This window comes from Anarhichas minor, unplaced genomic scaffold, assembly GCF_050575085.1.
Source record: "Anarhichas minor isolate MPS153535 unplaced genomic scaffold, ASM5057508v1 ptg000017l, whole genome shotgun sequence".
Taxonomy (NCBI): Eukaryota; Metazoa; Chordata; class Actinopteri; order Perciformes; family Anarhichadidae; genus Anarhichas; species Anarhichas minor.
In genome coordinates, this window is record NW_027466463.1 from 20,182,833 (window position 1) to 20,205,970 (window position 23,138).

The following is a 23,138-nucleotide window of genomic DNA, read 5'->3' on the forward strand; positions in this document are numbered from 1 at the left end:
AAACTGGATAAACTCTTTGTGATGAGGAAGATCGTTTTAATGCGATTGATTATTTTCTGAACATTTGCACTAAATTATATAAGTTGGTACACGTAGAGAAGCTCCATGTGTAAAATCAAATGATCAAAATCGAACCAAAAGATTATTTCGGTCAGAAATAAACGTAAATGTTCGATGCTGAAGTTTGGAATAAAATTAATTTATAATTTCAGGATAAAATCTGAGAAGTGGCTTCAAATTGACGACATATTGGTTTTAATCTGATATAACTGAATTAATCAAAACTCATCATCCGCTGCTCTTTGACAGTTCAGCCACATTACAAACAGCCGAGTCAAACACTAGTAATAAAAATACAGAGCTGTAATGTTAAAGTCATATAACTGATGTCAGCTATGGAAACAATATCCACATCAACCTTTTTTAAAACCACCAGAATGCAAAAAGTCTGAGAGATGACTCAGGTGAAAGATGAGAGGAGATATAGATGGAAAAAAATAAACAAATGACTATTTTCATTATCGATTAATTGGCAAGTCTTTTGTACAAAACCCAAAGACACGCAGGTTTCATGAAGGAAATATTCATAATCAAGAAACCGTCGTCTCCGCTCCAGAACAGCAGGCAGAACGTGATTTGAAAGGCAAACACTAAGCTAAGCTTAAGCCTTGATATTAAATCATGTGTTCAAAAAAAACAAAAAAACACAAATCCACATTTAGAGCAAAACCACATGGGAACCGACACTGATGACGACATGACAGACAGGATGCACTGACACAGACCGGAGACAAACCCATGGGTAATACAAAAACACAGATGTTGTGTCAATTAGCCCTGCAATACCCCCCCCCCCACGAATATGTGATGTCATGCATATTCACTGCAGGTACAGCAGGTGTGTTACGGCTGAATGTCGTTAGCTCTCCCTGCTGGTTCTGACGCTCACGGTGTCATTTTCAAAAGCCTGAGTAGAAACACGTCTGTAATGCTATATGAGGCGCTTTATGGCGACCGAAAAGAAGAACAAAAAAACAGGCTGCCCAGTTCCTTCCTTTTTTAATTTTTATACATTCTCCACCTTTTTTTTCATGCATCTCCTACAACAACCCTGATCCCTTAAAAATCATGCTGTGGGTCGTAGCCAACCATGCGCCGTCTTTGGATCGCTGCCCACGGCAGCTTCTCTCACCGCGTAATCCCGTCACAAACACCCTCTAATCACATACTAATCTCTGATAGGTACACAGGCGTCACTATAATACTCATATTGTGCTGAATTATTACCACCATGTCAGAGAAAAGAAAAACACAACAACAACAACAACAACAACAACACATGATTATCGTGTAGCGCTTCTGGGACTTACAAGAAGAGACTTTGAGTGCACCCAACGCGTCTTCACAATCGTGTGATTGAATATATTGTAAATATATTACCGTCATATATCCTACAATATAAGCTGATGGTGCGCTGTATATATATACATATATATACACACAACACATCCTGGATGTTTACAAAGAGTATGAGTAGCATATTTTCCTTTTACATTTTCAATATACACTTCACATACACAGGAGGAAAAGGTTCAACATCAACAAACGACTGTAAAATACCGTAAAAATATTGAAAAAACAAGAACATTCAGGGTCTGCCTGGTGAGTGTTAAAATAGGGTTTATAAATGAGAGGCTATAAGTACAGACGGAGATTACACATGTTGGGTGAGGCACCCGCATGAGGGAGACAAAAAACGAACAAAAAAAAGGACTTAAATGACCCCCAGAGAACAAGTTTTGCAGCTCTCAGTTTTGTCCTTTTAAAGTAGTAAAAGGCCTAAAAGAAGCAGAGCTGGATGCAGGCATGCGGATCACCGGAGGAAAACAACATTCGGCCAAGAAATAGAACAGAAGCACATCACGGGGACAGAAAGCCAAAAGCAACTGGGAAACAGATCTCCTGTTCGAGTAGAGACAAAAAGAAGAAGAAGAAGAAGAAGAAGAAGAAGAAGAAGAAGAGCTCTCTGGATGAGATGAGCTGCTGTGAAGTTCAGCCGACGCCTCTAGTCAGCTCGTCTCACCGCGGCCACGCCTTCATTACTGTGTGGCGTATGGTCCGCAGATTCAACTTGATACCACCTTCAGTAAAATAGGAGCTGAAAGCTGTGATGCCCCCCCCCCCCCCCCTTGTGTGGAATGTGAACGCACTGCGGTGACGTGGAGATAAAAACAAGGAGCTGGTAAACGGTGGTGATGAGTTACAGCGCTTCAAAAGTCAAGAGTGGTCAGTGGAGATTCAGACTGCAAGTCGTCATCAGTTTGAGATGAGATGCTTTAATACGTTTGGTCCCCGAAAAAGGTCAAGAACGAAAGGTGGGAGAAGGAGGCGAGAGAAAAAGGAAGCCAGATGTTTTTCGTCCCTGTGCGTTCGCTTCTCTTCATCTCGCCGTTTCGGTCTGCTGCCGCATCCCAGCGCACGCTTCTCAAAGACGCCTCGTCTCTGCAGGTCTGTGGCCTCCTGCACCAACGTGGTGCTCCTCGGCCACGCTGCCAGTCACAGGGTCTGCGTCTCCTTTGTCCCATGAGGAGATCGGGGTGTGCCGGGGGGAGGGCATCGTGGTTTTGGTTGGTGGGTGGTTGGTGAGGGGGTTGGCGTTGGGGTGCAGACCCCCCCTCACTCCTGCTCCCCCCCTTCAAGCAGAGCTCCAAACCCTCCTGGATCTCAAATAAAAACCTCATGCAGGGAGACGGCCTGCCGCTGGCAGTGCAACGCTGTGCCGCTCCCAGGGCGCCCCCCCCGCCCTGTCTCACTTCTTGACGGCCTGCCGGTAGCTGTGTCTCTGGCCGTCCAGTCGGGGCTTGCTGTTGCTGCAGCCGCCGCCACCGCCACCGCCACCACCGCTACCGCTACCGCCGCCACCGCCACCGCCACCGCTACCGCCGCCACCGCCACCGCCACCGCCGCCACCGCCACCGCCACCGCCACCGCCGCCACCGCCGCCACCGCCACCACCGCCACCACCGCCGCTGCAGCCGCTGGCCTTGCTGCAGCCGCTGGCCTTGCTGCTAGTGCCCCCGTCCCTGGCGCTGCTGGCCTGGCTGATCTGGCTGGCCTGGCTGCTGTCCTGCAGCGTGGGGCTGGACTGGGCCCTCTGCAGCCTGTTGTCCTCCAGCAGCTGGGACTCGAACACAGACAGGTCCTCCTCGCCGCTCCGGATCTTAGCTCGCAGCAGCATGACGTACGCCCCGTACCGGGTTTTCTGTAAAAAGAGAGAGAGAGTGAGCCGTAACAATGATTTTGTATCATATCATTTAGTTCTTTCTCTTGAGTCCAGCTCACCTCAAACTCCAGATACTCGTCTCGCTGCCGGTACTCTTCCAGCTCGCGCCCTTTGACCTTCCGGTCGGGGGGGTAGGAGCGCAGCTCCGCCAGCTCAGTGGACAGGGCTCTGAATCGAGCCTCGTGGGACCTGATCTGCTCCTCCTGTGAGATCAAGATCAAGACGGATCAGGAGGGAGACAAAGGAACAATAACAAACTCCTTCTTTCATTGGCACTCTGAGATTTCTTTAATGAAAAGTGCGTTATAAATAAAATGCATTATTATTATTGACAGTTGTTAAATGCTCAGCCTGTTTTATTTTAGTCTTTTATTTAACCTTTATCCCACTGCAGTTGTAACTCCTATTTTCTTTTACCAGCATTATTATTTCTTCAGACTTTTTGGTTTGTTTTGAATTACACACGCAGATGTTTTGATTTAAAGGATTTGTTCTAAATGTTTCTAGCTCGCCTTAAAGCGGGAAAGAGATCTAGACGTTTACAAGTCATCTACACCTGGATATCGACGACAAACTAACAAAGCTGGAGAGACTTTTTGTTGGAAGTTGTGTGATAAAAATCTAAACACGCTGGACTTCAGAATCAATGGAGGCAGACTTGTGTCTCTCTCTACTTAGGAAACATGTCTAAAGAACCGGGAATCAGAGACAAATATCGACTAAATATTCTAACAGATCGACGTGAGGAATGAAACGTCTGCAGTCATAAACCACTAGTGACCACTGGGTAATATATCACATCGCTGTTAAGTGGCGTGTTTATTCATTAAAAATTCATTCTAATTACTCTGCTATGAGGTGATGAAAAAATGACGTGTCAACTTCTTTTGAAAATGGCTGCACAGAGCAGATCATTACTCTGCTGTTGGACGTTTCTATCGGCGTGTTTTGATGAAGTTCACAGGATGCTGGACTTGAGTCAGAGCCAGGTCTCTGGACTATGAAGCGAGTTCAACATAACCAGGTTATCTTTTGGTTATGTGGTTTAACTAACCCCAACAAGGCCGTCCTACGAAGCCGGTTATCAACTCTGTAAATCAACTCAGGGTTTCTCAATCTGGCTGTGAGTGTGTTCACATAAAAGGGGCGGGGTTTGCAGCTTGCGACCAATCACAAACATGGACGAGTCGGCGCACTTTACAAATACAGAGGAAACTGTAATATCAGAGAAATACGAAGGCGTTAAACACAAAATTCAGGCTAAAAGTAACACAGCGGGTCATAAATCACTGACTGTGTGAATGCGTGAATCAACAGATTTATAATATTACTGCTTCATCTAGAGCATATAGATCTGATTATATCCATCCAAACTCTGTGTCACACGGCCGCGGCTGCAGCTAAAACAATTAGGTTAAAAATACATCTGCAACACATTAATTTAACAGAAAACACACATGTAATTACAGTCAGATCCATCGTGCTCTAGATGAAGCGGTGATGTGCTGAGTCTGTTCATTTACACATTCACACACTCTGTGATTTAGTGCCAGCTGTTTAAAATGTGTTACTTTTAGTCTGGATTATGGCTTTAACATCTTTGTGCCGAGATGTGATTGGTCGGTAGGCGTCGCTTTTATACGAGTTGATTCTGCGATTTCGCCGTCACCATCTTGGATTACGGTGGTCGCCATGTTGGTTTTTTTGGCAACCAATCAACAGACGTTACCATATTTGGACTCAGGAGGAGTTACGTCGAGACGCCGTATATGTCTCTGGTAGCGGCAGCAACCTGTCAATCACAGTAAGCCCCCTCCCCCCATATCATCCCCTGCTTTATGGTCTGTTTGACTCTAAATGGACCATAATTTACTAAATGAACATCATGCTGTATTGAAGAAACTAGAGAAACTAGAGAAACTAGACTTGAAACTAGATATTGAGACCATAAACTCATGTTTACAATGTTTACTGAGGTAATAAATCAAGAGAGAAGTAGAGTCATTTTCTCATAGACTTCTATACAACCAGAGGAGTCGCCCCCTGGTGGACACTAGAGAGAATGCAGCTTTAACACATGAAACTTTGTCTCTACTCGGCAGAACCGGAGGTTGTCGCCTGTCTCAAACATGGCGATCTCCCCCCTCGGTAAGAAGTGAACCTCCGTCGTAGGACTAAAAAACCCTGAGTTAACCCTGAAGTTACCTCGCTGACCCCAAATCCTGCTTTGCAGCACAGGCCCCAGGTCCAGCCCCCCTGTAGGACTACAAGCAGCCGTTCATACCTCCGACAGTTTCGACACCGTCCCCGGCAGCAGCGGCCGGCTAAACTTCTTCTGTGAGCCGATGGCTGCTGGGAAAGGAGGAGCCGAGAATATGGCGGCCACCGTGTTGATCCGCGTGATCCAAGACTGCATCTGCTCCGCGTTCCTGTACGGATAACACGCAAAACAATATCACAAACAGATCTGAAACACACTTATCAGCTCCTCTCACACGCTCACGTCACAACGCGGCTACAAACATCAACATCAAAGGGATCATTATCGGAGAAAACGCAGCCTCGCTGTTGACAAAGAAATTATTCCGGAGCCAATTAACGCATGACAGAAAAAAAGGGGGCCTGTTTCACACTAACGGACCCATTAGGGGCCCATGAGAAATATCAGGTTGAATCAGACAGCCTTGCTTAAATCCCTGCGGACAGACGGACAGAGAGAGAGAGAGAGAGAGAGATGGAGAGACAAAGAGGACAGAGAGACACAGAGAGGGGTACAGTATCTGGGACGAATGCAAGCTGCAACTGGAGCACAGAGCCCGTCCTCCTGGGGGGCCGAGACATGTGGCCACTCATGTGCCAGTTCCTGGATTCTGATAACACACACATGCTCACCTCCACCTTTCCTCCTACACATCCACCCTCACACATATATACATACATATATGCATCCCGTGTGTATGTTTCATTGATCCGTGTGCTCGTTTGCATGTGTTCTGCACACACATATGCACATGAGCACAGCTGGCACAGCGTGTTGTTTGCTAAAGTCAGCCACAGCTACAGCACATGGTCCAAAAGTATGTGGACAGCTTGGTGCTACACCCGTGTGGGACTGTTGAGTAATTGATCTGCTGCTTCAAGGTGCAGCAGGTGAGATCTGGTAAGAGTTTTTAGTTTAAAACGTTCAAAAAAGGGGTTTGTTTATTGGATTCATTAAAAAAAAGAACATTTAGAATTGTTGATGGTTTAATGACTTCAGAGGGTTTGAAATAAAAATAAATAAATAAATAGGGATCCGGATTGAATCTTAAGGTGCAGGTGTCCGTGTGCACAGCGGTTCTCTCCACGTTACTCACGGCGCCTGGAAGAGATACACCCTCCAGTCGGCGGTGCGCAGGTAGAAGACGTTGGGCCTCTTGCTGTAGTCCGAGGCCTTCATGGCCAGAGAGTGGTGGACGGACACGGCGTTCTTCAGGTCCTCCTCTGATAGCTGTTTTTCCTGCCGGTACTCCCCCTGACACGGCAGTTATGAATAAGAAATGAACGCTCGGATTAACACCAAGGGGTCTGAACACTTATTACAGTTGGAGAGCTGACTAAGGACATGTTTTTATTGGAGGAGAGTTAAGGGCTGCATAAAAAACAGAAAAACACTGCATTGAAAGCATCCCTTCAGAAAAACAACCGACAGTCTCTGATCTAGAATCTGGACTGGAGAACATCAGATTAATCTGTATTAATCTATATTAATCTGTAACAATACCGAAACAATACCCTTTCTGATCGATGTCTTCACACCACACTGAATGTAAACATTTAAAAAAAGATTGCTTTTATTATAGAAATATAAAGCTCCCTGAACGAGTCTCTGAATCTCCATCGCTGATCAAACAATGACTCTAAATTTAAGGTACAGTGATACTGTTAAATAATCATAACAACAAATAATGTATTCAAAAGGTCCTCTAAAGTTACTATAAAGTGATTTATACTGGCTGTTGTTTTAAATCCTTCCCTCATAGTCCTGGTACATTTTAGAAACTACAACAAATCCCTCCTTACTTTGAGGAATTTAAGTATTAAACTCTTTTTTATTTAACAAAAGAGGCCACATCTTTACGTTCTCAGATGTTAAATGATCTTTATCAGGACAAAATGGATTAACTTTATGGATTAATCTAATCCAAAATCAAGGTAACGAGACATTTAACTTCTCAGTACAGTACTCAGAGCTCGCCAGGATGTTACGTCACAGCACTTTTTAGAGTGTAAACAGGAAATGGGTTCAGCAAAGTGACTTCCTTTGAAAGATATACATTTTGGGGAAGAAGTGTCAACGGGTGACCTGATTAAAATAAAAGAACATTCTGAATCTCCATCGTGAGGAGAAAGAAGTTTGTTGCTGCCATGAAAAGTAAAAACAGGATATTTTAAAGGTTGAATAATGAATATCAAGTAGTAGCTGTTACAAATCGCTTCTCACGCAGCCTTTTGAAGTATTTATACATAAAATATACTCTGTATTGACGTGAGTGACTTACTTTCTGCAGATAGAGAATGAGCCCTTTGAGGATGACGTAGAAAGTCTTCCACCCTCTCTTCCCTCTCGGAGCTGAGAAGAGAAGACGTGTTAACGTTAAACGTCGTTTTGGACATGAGCCCCTTTAAGGAACTCCCCCCGGGACCAGGACCTCAGGACGGGTTTTAACTCCTCAGAGAGGCCCTGTTCTGGGTGTCGTGCTTTCTGAAAGAACAGAAACTTTATCTGCTCATTTCTCATTTTTTTCCTCATTTCTATTTTTGTTACCTCATCCAAACTTTAGCTGTTTGTTTGATTACAGAAAACACTTGGTGACTAAAGGAAGAACCCATTACATTTTGGAGCGGATCTGAAACACGATCAATATCAAATTATTTTTTACTTATGGTAACGGCCTTTCTAGTTGTTTTGTTGATTCATGTTTGCCTTTTTTTAAACTACAAATCAAAAAACACAAATATATAAAGGAATATAAAGGAACTCCACCGCGGTCACGTGACTTCACGTTAGTCTATAAAGGAACTCCACCGCGGTCACGTGACTTCACGTTAGTCTATAAAGGAACTCCACCGCGGTCACGTGACTTCACGTTAGTCTATAAAGGAACTCCACCACGGTCACGTGACTTCACGTTAGTCTATAAAGGAACTCCACCGCGGTCACGTGACTTCACGTTAGTCTATAAAGGAACTCCACCACAGTCACGTGACTTCACGTTAGACTATAAAGGAACTCCACCACGGTCACGTGACTTCACGTTAGTCTATAAAGGAACTCCACCACGGTCACGTGACTTCACGTTAGTCTATAAAGGAACTCCACCACGGTCACGTGACTTCACGTTAGTCTATAAAGGAACTCCACCGCGGTCACGTGACTTCACGTTAGTCTATAAAGGAACTCCACCGCGGTCACGTGACTTCACGTTAGTCTATAAAGGAACTCCACCACGGTCACGTGACTTCACGTTAGTCTATAAAGGAACTCCACCGCGGTCACGTGACTTCACGTTAGTCTATAAAGGAACTCCACCACGGTCACGTGACTTCACTTCTCCACCACTAAGCTAAAGGAGGATAGTGTTCTGGTGAGGATGTTTAAAAGCTTCTAAACTCACCAGAGGGTATTTACTGACCTATTTTATATCAGAGAACTAAATGTTTAAATCTCTAAAGCTTATTTCAGACATCTAAACCAGAAACACATTGACTTTGAGACTCATTTCTGGGTTGTAGGACTCTTGAGGTGAGATTGTTTTGCTGTTTCCTAGAACAAGAGTGAATTTTGAAAATATATATAAAAAACAAAAGCCTGAGTCTTCGTACTTCTCTTGCCGTCCGAGTCGGCGTGGACTTTGCGGACGAGGAAGCCGTTCTTGTACAGCAGCGATCCGGACGGATGCGTCTCGTCCGTCAGCGGCTTCCCAGCGCTGCCCTCCCCCTTCACCGGCCGGGAGGCGTTGGAGTCACACAGGCTCTCGCCCAGCTCCGAAAACGACTTCCGCAGCTCTTCCTCGTCACTAAGGAGACAAAAAAATAAATAAATAACAAAAATGCGCATAAACAGATCCCATGGTGATCAACACTTATGTGTCATGTCTCATTAGCGAACACATCATCATCGTTCATCCTGAGACTCAGGACAAGAGGGCCACAGATTTCACACACTGACTGGGAAACTTCTCTCTTTTCATACAGAACACATGAGTAATGTCCAACGGGCCACTGATGGCGTCTTGGCAGAAGCTCTTTGTTGCATCGTTAGAAACATGACGCTCTGTGTGAATGAAGCTGTGTGTGTGTGTGTGTGTGTGTGTGTGTGTGTGTGTTTCCTGAGAAGCCATCTCCGCTCTCCTCCATCAAACAGCTAAAGAGTGACACCTCCTCCTCTCTAGTTCCAGCTTTGAGGAGAACAAACAGAGGAAGCATCACTGTTACTCTTCCTCCTCCTCCTGAAGCCTCACAGAGGCGAGGAAGAGTAACAGTGATGCTTTACAGACTCTGATAAGCCCCACAATAACAGACTTTGTGATAAATGATACAATAATATGAACAATATTTAATTCAACTCCTCCTTTATTCTTATTCTTGCTATCAGATCCAAACTTTTTCTGTATACTTTTGACTTATTTCTTTATTGTTTAATGTTCTCTGAAACTTTATATATTTTTAATTATAATTCAGAAAATAAAAACTTCATAATGATGTAGTTGTATAGTGTAGCTGGACTATACAGGAGTTTGGCCCCATTTTGCTGGACATGTGGATCATATTATTTTATTTGGGATTTGGTTTCTGACATCTTTTATATTTATTTTCTTTCTGTTGTTATTTAGTTTTTCCTTCTATTCTAATTCTGTAGTTCGTGTGATGTAAACCAGTTAATAGTCATTACTCACTTTGTATTTGTGTTTTATTTACGCATTTAAATCACTGAGAATGTGCTGGTTTCTGAATCTTTATTCATGTTTTAATAATAACGGTGCTGATTTATTGGTTTTCGTACATTCGTCTCTGCAGTTAAAAGCTTCTTTATTTGTCACTACATTATGTTAAAGGACCAGCAATAACAATACTGTAACTATCGAATAACTTTACATTTATATTGATGTTTAAAGGATGAATTATTATTGTTAGTCCTATTTCATATTTATGTTACATCTGTGTCTATTGGACCTCTTATCTGATTTGAATGTGTTATATTTAATTTATTACTGTATTATTACCAGATCCGGGAACATCGCTGACGAACAGTCCAGGATGAGAGTGATAAACCGACATATACTTCATATTTCTTTGTATTACGGTGTGAAACTGGAGCACCGTCCTGCTCTCAGAACTCGTTCTTTATTGAAGTCAGTGCTCAGAGTTGCTGCTGGTGAACAGACGTTTGTGAGCACATCGTTAGAAACGGAGCCGTCTCTCTTAATGAGCTCTGGCTCGCTTCGACTGCAGCTTTATTTCTTTCTAACTACTCTCATGTGCACTCTGAGTGCGTGCGTGTATGTGTGCGTGTGTGTATGTGTGTGTATGTATGTGTGTGTGTGTGTATTTCCCGCAAAACAAGTCATTTTATGTTTGTCTCTTCTAACTTTCTTCAAAAAGTGAAGAGTGAATATTTGTTTTTGTTTGGATGATGACAGACTTTTGTTATCTGTGTTCTAATCACATTTCATTAAGTTTGTATCTTAATTTCTTGTTTACTCCTTTTTTCATTCATATATTTTATTACTGTTTCTATACCAACTTTTAAATGTTTTAATGTCCTTTTTTATTTTCATTTATATTCATGTCTAATAACCCTAACCTCTTTTATTTCTTATGTGTTTGATTTATTCTTTTACTGTTTTATTAGCATTTTTAAACATTGTAAAATCCTTTTTTGTTTTTGTATTACTGCATATTTTTGATTTATTCATTATTGTTTTATTAGCATTAGTATTTTTTTTATTTGTTTGTTAAAATCCTTATGAACTTCTGTTTTTCTGTACAGTTAAATATTATTAAGTGAATATATATGACAGTATTGTAAGTATAACATTTGACACATAGACAATACTTAGTGTACATATTACTACAGCAGTGTTACTCTCCTCTATAGAACGCCTCACAGTGTGACTTTAGAGGGATTTGTCACATTAGGAGACGATGGACGCTTTAGGCAACAACGCCGAGCGTCTCTGCATCCGCCTGCTGAGGCAACACGGCAATTCCACTTGTTACCTCACCAGGCGGCACCCATGATAAAAAGTTCAGCCCGAAAATAGAAAAATGACTGGATGCCGAGCCCCCCCGAGACCACGCTATGAGTAACCAACAGTACATAACAGCAGTTAACCCCGAACAGGAGCCAGAGAGAGAGAGAGAGAGAGAGGAGGGAGGCAGAGACAGACCAATGAGCATCTAGCCTGTTGCCTAGTAACTGCTGAATCCCATTCTACACAGAGACAAAGTGGAGAGGAGATGGAGAGAGAGAGAGAGAGAGAGGGAGAGAGATGGAGAGAGAGAGGGGGGGTGGGTGGAGAAGAGACAGAGAGACAGAGAGACAGAGACAAAGCTGATCCTTCTCTGATGGCAGAACATTATCCACAATAATATGAGCAAGAAGAGGAGAACAAAGGAAAGGAAACAAGAGGAAATTGAAGAAGAGGTTCAGAAAAGAAAAGATAGGGGAGGAAAAGAGAGGAAAGGAAAGGAGGAGGAGAAAGAAAAAAAGAGGAAAGGAGAGGAAAGGAAACAAAAAAAACTGTAAAAGTGAAAGGAAAGGTTAAGAAAATATATTAAAGGAAACAATAAGAAAGAGAGCAGAAAGGAAAGCAAAAGATAAAGGGAACAGGAAAAGACACGTAAGGACAACTAAATAAAGGAAAGGAAATACAATGAAAAAAAGAAGAAAGAAAAGGAGAGGAAAGGAAAGAACGGAGAATGAAGCGGAAAATAAATTAAGAGAAATTAAACGAAAAGAGGGGAGAGGAGGAGATGAGAGGAAAGGAAAGAAAAATACAATGAAGAAAGAAACATATCGTAAAGAAAGGAAAGAGAGGAGGGCAGAGCAAACAAAGGAAACAAAAGAAAAGAAAATAATAAAAAAGACCATCAAAGTAAAGAGAAGAAAACATAGACAAATATACAGGAAAGAAAAAAGAAAATAAAGGAGAGGAAGCAAAAAAACAGAGAAAAGAAAGACAAGAAAAAGAACAAAGAGAAAGAAAAGAAAGGAGGGGAAGGAGGAGAGAAAAGGTATGTTGATGCAATATGAAGAAAGGACTGAACAGGTGGACCCGTTGGAAGAAATGCATGCTGGGTTCTTTGTGTTGATGTTGCTGCTTCAGTGTAGCAACAATAGAAAGAAGACATGAATTCATCCTCTCTGGTGCTAAAGAGGCTGAATATAAACAATGAAACCACAACTGATTTAAGCTAAAGATGCTTTAATTTGAGAGTTTTTTCATTTAACAGAAGAAGACAAAGTTCTCAGATATGAAATGTTTGAGAAAAGCAGGAAAATTTTCAAAATTGACAACATTTTGATTGAAATCTGGAACGATCTAATTAAAGTTTTAGCAAACATCAGGAATACTTCAGTACTCGATGGTTTCAGTACTCATGTTACAGTACATTTACTCAAGTACTGTACTTAAGAGGAATTGAGGTACTTGTACTAGTAATAGTAGTAATTCCATGTCATACTCCATACTTCTACTCCCCTACATGTCAAAGGAAAATATACTTTTTACTCAACTACATTCATTTTTTGAACGCAGTATTTTCACACTGTGGTACTACCTGTAGTTCTTCCACCACAGTCTATCGCCACACAAAGCACTGATGTACTAATATTTAATATGACATGACGTAGGTGGACGGCTCACTGATGATTGGCTCCATTTAAAATGGACGAGCAGGATGAAAGGAATAACAGAGCAGATGGGGTTTGTCCGTCTGTCCGTCTCTCATCTCAGACATGGTTCTCTGAGCTGCTCTCATCACATCATACATCTACGCCCCGTTTATGTCCACAGATCTCCCTGCATCTCCGACTTGTTGCGTCTCTCTTTCGGCGCATGATGCCCACCATCGCCATCACCACCACCACCACCTCTCTCCCTCCGCTCTACACCCCCGCTGCTGAATGAGGAAGCATGTGTGTGTGTGTCTTTGTTTGTGTACGAGTGGATAACATGTGGGTGAATCCAACTGCACCGCCGAGAGAGTGGCCGAGTCTTTTTCTCTGCGGGGGTGTGAAACAACATCCATCGGCGGGTTTTGCGTTGTGTTAAAATACTGCGTGCCCACACACACACACACACACACACACACACACACACACACACACACACACTTGTTATGAGGTGCACAAGCCAGATTTCACATGTACAATTTGTATTCATGGTTTGTTTTAGTGTCTGAAATCACACCTCTATCACAGGAGGCCTTTGACTGGACTAGAGCGCCTCAATCTGGGTGTAAATTAGTAAATCAATGCTGGGCCGCTCTATAGAATAGAATAGAATAGAAATCTATGAAACTGTATTTCTTCTTTGTAAACATAATTCAGTTTTTCTTTTTATTTATTCTTTTTGATACTTTTGTTTCATTTTATTGGCGATTTAAATTTGGGCCGTTGCGTTACGTCGCTGCGTTACGACGATAACTGCATTAATTGTGCAATTCTGAATTGGTGACAAATAAATCCTCATATTGTAAAACAATATTCTAATAAAATCTATTTCATATGATTCTTGACTCTTGCTGTACTCGTTTGTCTTTGTGCACCAGAACACAAAGACTAATTCCTTGTATGTGAAAACCTTTGGCAATGAAGCTGTTTCTATTTCTGGATATAATAGAAGACAACACACACTATTTTTCCTGTGATTACAAACTGCAAATTGCAAACGCACAAACTAACCATGCAAACATTTACCAGCGAGACGTGCACAAGGGCAAACAAAAGCAGCATTCGCATCCTCTGAATCAATACGGAGCTGAAGTGTATCCGTCACAAAGTGTCCGTCCTTGATCTTCATCTCAGTGAAGAGAGTCAGCGAGTGAAAAAATGTCCTCTGTGTGATGAAATATGCATCAACTAAGCAAGTAGGCTGTGAAAGTGGTGGCAAAAGCGACACTGCGCTCTGCTTCCACATCAGGGTTTTCAAAGCTGAGACAGAATTCACTCAATGATCCGGCTGAAACATTCAAAAATGAACTCTCCCAGACCTGCATCTCTTAATCTGTAATTCATGTTTGTTGGGAGGTGGAGTCTCCCTTTGCTCTGTGGTGTTTACGTGTCTAACAACTGACGTCTTGTCCGTCCCCGCGCGGCCTCTTACGCGGCGGCGGTGTTTAAATAGCTGTCTATATGTCAGCGGACATGTTTTCACTGGATTGCCGGCCTCTCTGTGGATCTCCTCCCTGATCCGCTCCTCTGACCACTTTTTGCTCGGCTGTTTCGGGAGCGCTGCTGCAGCTATTTCTGGAGCGGTAGTGGGAGGCTGTGGTCACACCTTCTCACAGGATGCAGGTAGAGAGACATTTAAATTGAGTGTCTCTCTCTTTGACAATGTCTCTTTGTGTTCTCTTCTCCTTCATACTCACAAGCACAGACGCCAGCGCACATACAAACACATTTGTGCATACAGTATACATCCATCTGTTACTGTGTGTGTGTGCTGAACACAGGGAGGAAAGAGCAATGCGGTAGCTATGGAGTCGTATCCATGGTGCCGTAACTATGGCAACAAAGCTTGGAAAGCTGGCGACTTAATTGGCGTCTCCGAGTCGCTCCGGAGCCGTGATCCAGAATAGCAACCCTTGACACACTAATGTTTCCTTCCACATGGCAGACAACGCTCACGTCATTAATGAGGTTTCTAACAAGTTAATCAATATCCCTTATTGTTTCCTGCCCTTCAGGACAATGTGTGTGTGTGTGTGTGTGTGTGTGTGTGTGTGTGTGTGTGTGTGTGTGTGTGTACATGTGTTTCAGTTAATCATTGACAGAAACAGAGTCACAGACGAGGGGAAAATTAAATAAATTACGTTTAAGGACGGAGACTACAGGAATATTGTGTTTTTTTCATGCACCGGTCAATTTTGAGAGTCTTATTTTAGACTAGTGGAAAGAAAAACATCCAAAAATACACATTTAAGTTTTTATTTTACTACTTTGTCTGTTTGTGTCTATAGATTTCTGCTAAATTCACCAAAACTTACCATTAGACAATTCCTCATTTGCATATTTAAACATAACGTTTCAGAAAACTTCTATTACAAAAAATGAAGTGGTGAAGTTTGATGGTGATATCTATGAGTTCATGTATTCACCTGTAGAGTCTCTAAATGTCTGTAATGTAACTAAACGTCTCTTTAAAGGACGTTTCCTCTCAATGAGTTTGTTCTCAGACTCTGATGATAAATCTCCACTTCAGCAGCTCTTACATTCACCAAACTTCACTCGTTCATTCCTCTCTGTGTGCTGAAGGTTCACACAGAGGGGTTTGTTCACACACCACTCGCACACTCATTTATACTACATGTTATTAATAAAAACATGGAGAAAAGATATCCAAAAATCCCTCTGTAAAATGCATCATTTGAAAAATGTAAAAGTAAAAATTTGGAAAACTTTTAATACAAAAAATAATTGTCTTAATGTAAGTAATGAACTGGGGACGTTTCATGGTGATATCTCTTAGTTACAGATATTTTACCCTCTGCACCTGTAGTGTCTTCCCTTAAATGTCAGTTCATCATTGAAGGAAAAGAACAGAAACAAGAGGAGGAGAAAACTAAATAAATGTAGTTTAAGGTGAATGATATCAACATAAAATGACTCACAGGGTCCACTGCAGCTTCTGGTTCTTGATTGAGTTGTAGAGCGCCTGCAAAAGAAAACAAGAAAATCACATTTTCAGACAGATGTGTTAGCAGCTCGGTTGAGCCGATCACATCTTACAGGTGTACTGTGGCTTTCTGTGAAAGCTGCACAGTAAGCAAGACGGCTTCATTCAATAAATTGTACTCGGAGAAATGTCATCCCTTTCCTCGCTGCTCATACTGCCCTTTTGCCGGAGCTTAACTCGTTTTCTTTTTGCCAAACAATCCATCAATCATCCAATCAGTCGACGACCACAACATCAGTTACGAAGCCATTATCGGCCGAGCAGCCGGCCTGTCGAAGGATGGACCAGCAAATCAATCGGCCCGATAAATAATTTAGACTTTGACGCAAACGCATCGACCGGCGAAAAGCAAAATTAAGTTACAGCTCAAGAACATGAAGACCAAAAGAAAACACCAAATCGATAAAAACTAAAACAGGACAAAGACATTGGTGAAAACACGCCGCTGAGTGCATTCATACATTTATCTACTCTGAACGTGTAGAGATGATCAATTTTAAATAACAAATAAACTGAACAACTTTGGGCTAGTCGGACAAAACAATTTGAAGTACGACGTCGTGATGGACATTTTTCAACATTTGATTTTTAAGAGTAAATTAACAATTCAATTAATAGACAGATGAATGAATGAAAACACTCATTAGTTGCAGATAGGAGCAGTGGTTGATGATCTGTTATTGGTAAAGTAGCGACACCACATTGTACATTAAGTAATAGTATTATAATAAGATAATATACTGTGATAAGCTCTTGTTGTGATCACGTCTCTCTGGGTCAAATTGATCAGATAACGGATGATTATTAAAACCAAAGTGTTTTCCTCTTTCTTTATTTCTCATTCAGATTAACATCTAATCGACATGTGTACATTTATTTGCTATAAACCAGTTCTGCTCAATGATTTGCAGCTTTCGTCTAATTCAACCAGACATACTGTAATACTATGGATACTATGGATACGTTAATACTACAGCCTCCTCAGTATTAACGGCATGTTTCTGCATGTTTGTTTAATTCCTACAAACTTTATTTAGGTTATCGTTTCTTTGTATTCATTCCAACTTGTTTGTGATTGGACTCCCTTTCACGTCTTTGCACCAGATTTTCTTTTTTTATCGTGATTTTTTGGGGTCGTTGTTTCCACTCTCAGGAAGCAAAAACCCTCTTTTACTTTTATTATCATCAAAATGTATCAACAGTAAAAGAAAAAGTAGCAGCAGGGAGAATGAAAGAGTTTAATGAGGGAACTGGAAGTCTGGAAGCAGCTTCCATTTCCTCGACATCTGAAACGACAATCAAGACCTGTGGACGATTTCCAGCTACTGCAGACCAGCATGAGGCCGTCACACTTTGAGACACAGATGGAGGCCGCCGATACACAGCAGTGACAGCAGAGGTGATGAAGAGGACACTTTAAAGGCTCTTCATCACCACCTCCTTCACCTCTGAATTCCTTGCAGACCGGTCGCCATCCGTTCTCTCCAACCGCGACCATAATTGCAACAAGAGGGGGAAGAAACCGCGCTCTCAGCTAAAATCAATCATTTCCCATTACATTCCTTTGATCGGAGAGCTGCCGCTAATGGCCCTCACGTGGATTCTTGCTGTTTTAGACTTCAAACCTATTATGAATATGATTTTGTTGCATTGTGGCTTTTAGTCAAATGAAATTGGATTTATAATGGGGTTTGATTCGGCGTGCCTAATCAGGTTCATTCCCAGAGTTTTCTAATCAGAAATACTCTCATGAATATTAACGAGCATCCAGCACGGACCGTTACAGACTTAGTTCTGGTTTCCATCAGCCTACTGTAAATATCTTAGCATTCAAACTAAATGTGCTCATACATTTTAATAATCATAGACAAGAAATACAGCTGAGCTTCTCAGAGTCGGACAATTTCAAAAGTGGAAGACAAACTGCTTCTGTAGCACAAATCTGGTCAACATCAAATATTAACGGTGAATTTGTAAGCTGTACAAAGTTTACTGATGCTCAACAACCGCAACATCTATTCTGCCTGCAGTCCATCATGTGTGAGGGAAGAAAGATGTGACAATAAAACAAACCTCTGGCTAGATTTACCCTGCAGACAAACATTATTTATGTATGAAATAGCAATTAACATGTATACAGTGAGTAATAGAGCTGTGGCTGATTATTGATTCATTTGCAGAATATTATCTTGATTAGGTTTATAAAATGTTCAAAAAGAGAGAAAACTGCTAAAAGGTGACGATTAAAAAATAGCTTGTTGTCCGACCAACGGAACCAAACCTAAAACATAGTTTCTCATCACGTAACAACACGTCAAATACCCACGTTTGGTCAGCGGCCCTCGCCGTCTGATACCGACGCACCTTTTAGTATCTGTATGGGACGAACCGGGCTCTAACTTAAGCCTCGGTTATACTCCCAAACGGACGCATACACAGACCACTGCATACTCAACGGACGCATAGAGGTTCTGTTGGAGAACGCCTTCCACTACAACCACAGTAGATCACTGCGATCCACTTGTAGCTTGGCCTTAACTAGTACTTTTAGTTGCCTAAACCTAAACAACTACTACTGTTGCCTCAACCTAATTAAGTACTACTGTTGCCTAAACCAACTAAGTACTATTGTTGCCTCAACCTATAAGTACTACTGTTGCCTCAACCTAATCAAGTACTACTGTTGCCTCAACCTAACTAAGTACTACTGTTGCCTCAACCTAACTAAGTACTACTGTTGCCTAAACCTAACTAAGTACTACTGTTGCCTCAACCTAATCAAGTACTACTGTTGCCTAAACCAACTAAGTACTACTGTTGCCTCAACCTAACTAAGTACTACTGTTGCCTCAACCTAATCAAGTACTACTGTTGCCTCAACCTAATCAAGTACTACTGTTGCCTCAACCTAATCAAGTACTACTGTTGCCTAAACCAACTAAGTACTACTGTTGCCTCAACCTAATCAAGTACTACTGTTGCCTCAACCTAACTAAGTACTACTGTTGCCTAAACCAACTAAGTACTATTGTTGCCTCAACCTAACTAAGTACTACTGTTGCCTAAACCTAACTAAGTACTACTGTTGCCTCAACCTAATCAAGTACTACTGTTGCCTCAACCTAACTAAGTACTACTGTTGCCTAAACCAACTAAGTACTATTGTTGCCTCAACCTAACTAAGTACTACTGTTGCCTAAACCAACTAAGTACTATTGTTGCCTCAACCTAACTAAGTACTACTGTTGCCTAAACCTAACTAAGTACTACTGTTGCCTAAACCTAACTAAGTACTACTGTTGCCTCAACCTAATCAAGTACTACTGTTGCCTCAACCTAACTAAGTACTACTGTTGCCTAAACCTAACTAAGTACTATTGTTGCCTAAACAAGTACTTTTATTGATACCATCTTCTTTCATGGGACGTTTTTCTTGTGATCAATGTATAATTATGCATATATTTCTATATTTTACCCAAGCCAACATGGGACAGATTTAGAGTAAGTGAAACTGTGTTACAGCTGAGTTAATTCCTGAAGAGCATTTTTCATTTGTACAAAAAAAGAAAAGACTCAGTAAATGTGAATCCTAAGGGAAGACAACAGAATCAACAGCAGAGGGACTCTGTGGATTTAAAGATAGAAGTCTAAAGAAGAAGGTTTAAAAAGGAAAGGAAAGGTAGACAAGACAGATGGAGGTGGAGTACAAAGTCAGAGACATTCAGTCTGGAGGCTCACTGAGACAAGGATGGATGTTTGTCACCTTCACCTACTTGCTTCATCAACTTCACCGAGTGCCAGCGAATGAGAGCCATTAGCCTTGAGTGGTGGCTTTACACAACATGCTGTACTGAGCTGGCACGCAAACGCTCCACATTCCATATGTGGACGTATACAAACTGCGTATGACGTCAAAATCAATAATAAATACAATCATAGTTTCAGAATGTGTAACGTATAATGGTTTGTTGTGTTAGGATTAAATAAGAAATCCACAATATCGATAGTAAGTTATCATTTGTTATGCCACGTGTCATGAAATAATGTATTCGTATTTTGAAGATGTGGACCAGCATCACTTTTATGACGATGAACGATGTGACCAAATGACTTGAAAAAGTAAAAAGTAACAGGAAATAACGTTTTTATTTGGTACCTTCCGCCTCTTTCTGGCCTGCGGGTGGTTCTGTCCATCCTGAGCCTTCCCCAGCAGGTCTGGAAACACCAGGGGTTTGAGGGAACGCGAGCGCGGCGTTCTGGGATAGCGGAACGGGTCCATCATGCGGAAGTCCCTCCCGTAGCGCACGGTGCAAAGAGAGCGCGAGCGAAGGCGCCCTGCAGAGTGCAGGCTGTTAACACCGATCATGCTCCAGACACGCTGGACATTCAAAAATCTGCCCCAATGAGTCAGTCTTTAATTTCTTAAAAGTCCTGCAGGAAAAATAAGTTGATCCAAAGAGATGAAGAAAGAAAGAAGTGGGATGGTCTGATCTGGATGCTGTCCAGTGTGCCAACAGACAGCTGGAGGTGAATTCAGCTGTTACTGGAAGCAGCCGGTGATCAGTGGAGACATCAGACTGCTGTCAGTGACGATCAGCAGGCATCAAACCCCCAACGGTCGCGCCCTCTGAGTGTCTTGATCAACGCCCACCAGGCAACACCGGGGTGCCCACACGACGCTGAATTATTGATGAGGCAGCCATGTATTATACATGTACAGAAACCAATTATTTCGCTGCGACTTTAAAGGAGACGAGGCGACGATAAAATCCAGAGCTTCTCCTCCAAATGCGACCGCTGAGGAAGCGATCTGTGAAGCGGTTGAGTGTGGAGGTGAACGACGCACGGTCTCAGCGGGATGCGAGCCTCTGCCAAGTTACCCCAAAGGTGACACCTGTCCAGCTGCCACCTTTTAGCGACGACACAACCCTTAAAACCTGCACACACACACACACACACACACACTGACACTCTCGCAGATGGCAGAGGTGTGAACGGACAGCCAGCGTGAAACAGATGGGCACAAATGCGTAAAAATCAAGAAGTAACAAAAATAAAACCACACAGTGAATACAAACGCACAGTTCGGCTAAAAGAAACACACACACACACACACACACACGCACGGTAGAGGGAGATACGGAGGGGGTGGGAGGGAAGGACGGCCACCTTCGGACTTCAGAGCAGAGAATCCAAAAGAACCAGATCAATTTCGTCACAAGCCCCAAAAAATGCGATGTAAATGAAAGAGAACACTACAAAAAGAAGATTGTAGAAGAATCAGAGATGTGAACGTTCCTGTTGCTCCCTGCGTAAAATGGATACCATCAGTTTGACAGTCAGATTATCTCATTCCTTCTTCCTCCCGATCGCTCTTGTCCATGTGTGGAGGTCCGCTGTCATGTTTTTGCACCCTCATTCCCCCCCCCCTTTCCTCTGTGATCCACTTCTCTCAGTCTGTATGTCCTCTCAGACTCTCTTTGATTTCAGTCTCTCCACATCGTACGTTCAGCGGTTGTGGGTGTTTTGGGGGGGGGGGAGAAAAAATGCCGCTGATGTCTCTCATGCCTTCCTCGTCTTAGCGAGTGTGCGTGTGTGAGTAGATGTGTGGATGCCTCGTTTATCTATCTGTTGCAAACGTCCAATCCCGCGCTTCCCTTCTCCCTGCTGCTGCTGCTGCTGCTGCTACTGCGGAGGACGAGGAGGAGGAGGAGGAGGAGGAGGAGGACGAGGAAGAGGAAGAGGGGGAGAGGAAAGGAGAGAGCTGGATGCCTGAATCGCAGAGCGCAAAACGAAGCTGATAGGAACGGTGCTCAGCCTCTCTCTGCCTCCCTCTGCCTTCGCTTCGTCAATGCGTACCTCCTTCCCTCCCTCCCTCCCTCCTCTCAGTCATCGCCAGCAAATCACTGCCTCTTCCACACACACACACACACACACACACACACACACACACACACACACACACACACACACACACACACTCGCATACACGCACACACATACACGCACACACTCACACACACAGAGGCATTCGAGGTTACACACATGCACGCTTTAAAAAAAATATATACTCGCAATGGCAAATTAGTATTCTGTGGTGGTCTTGTGGGAGAGACTGGTGAGGTGAGAGGAGGACGAAACATGCAACAGAAAATCGGTGTGATACCAGGTGTAGGTGTGTGTGTGTGTGTGAGTGTAGGTGTGTGTGTGTGTGCGTGCAGCACCGCTGCGAGTTAAAGAAGTAGTTCAACATGTTGGGAAGAATGCAGATGAGCTGTCTGTTAATGTCAGAGTTCCAGTGAGGGTGTGCTTATCTTAGCTTAGCATAAAGGCTGGGAGCAGAGGGGAAACAGCTCGCCTGGCTCTGTAAAGAGTGAATGTTGGTTCTTGTTTGTTTTAACCATCACACGAACAGAAATGTTAAAATGTTGGCATTTTACGTCCCGCAAACCAGGGACACGTTTCTGAACCACAAAATGTTTCATAAATATGTTTCCTATCAACAATGTGAAAAGATTGGTTAGGTTTAGGCATCAAAACTACTCCATTAAGGATAGAAATAAGATCAAAGATCATGGTTCATGTTAAAATAATAACGTATAACTAGGGGATGGGTATTGTTTAAAAAATGAAGATTCCAGTAACAATACCAGTGCCCTTGAAGTGATACCAATACCAGCCGAGTACTTCATTTGATACCAGGCGGCAACTTCTGGTTCTGAAGAGTGAAGTCGATGCTTCATGTCTTAAAGCTGCATTCTCTCTAGTGTCCACCAGGGGGCGACTCCTCTGGTTGTATAGAAGTCTATGAGAAAATGACTCTACTTCTCTCTTGATTTATTACCTCAGTAAACATTGTAAACATGAGTTTATGGTCTCAATCTCTAGTTTCAAGTCTTCTTCAATACAGC

General features: G+C 42.5%; 1 protein-coding gene across 1 annotated transcript in view; it reads right to left on the reverse strand.

Annotated features, from left to right (window-relative positions):
• Positions 1–1,043: 1,043 nt before the first annotated feature.
• Positions 1,044–23,138, reverse strand: part of LOC142952150 (PH and SEC7 domain-containing protein 1) — a 40,280-nt gene continuing 18,185 nt past the window's right edge. The window contains exons 8-15 of the mRNA XM_076094198.1: positions 16,163–16,206; positions 9,149–9,342; positions 7,825–7,895; positions 6,640–6,797; positions 5,568–5,712; positions 3,343–3,486; positions 3,048–3,262; positions 1,044–2,867 (exon numbers count right to left, since the gene is read on the reverse strand). Coding sequence (XP_075950313.1) covers positions 2,810–2,867; positions 3,048–3,262; positions 3,343–3,486; positions 5,568–5,712; positions 6,640–6,797; positions 7,825–7,895; positions 9,149–9,342; positions 16,163–16,206 — 1,029 coding nt within the window. The 3' untranslated portion in view covers positions 1,044–2,809. The remainder of the gene's footprint in view (positions 2,868–3,047; positions 3,263–3,342; positions 3,487–5,567; positions 5,713–6,639; positions 6,798–7,824; positions 7,896–9,148; positions 9,343–16,162; positions 16,207–23,138) is intronic.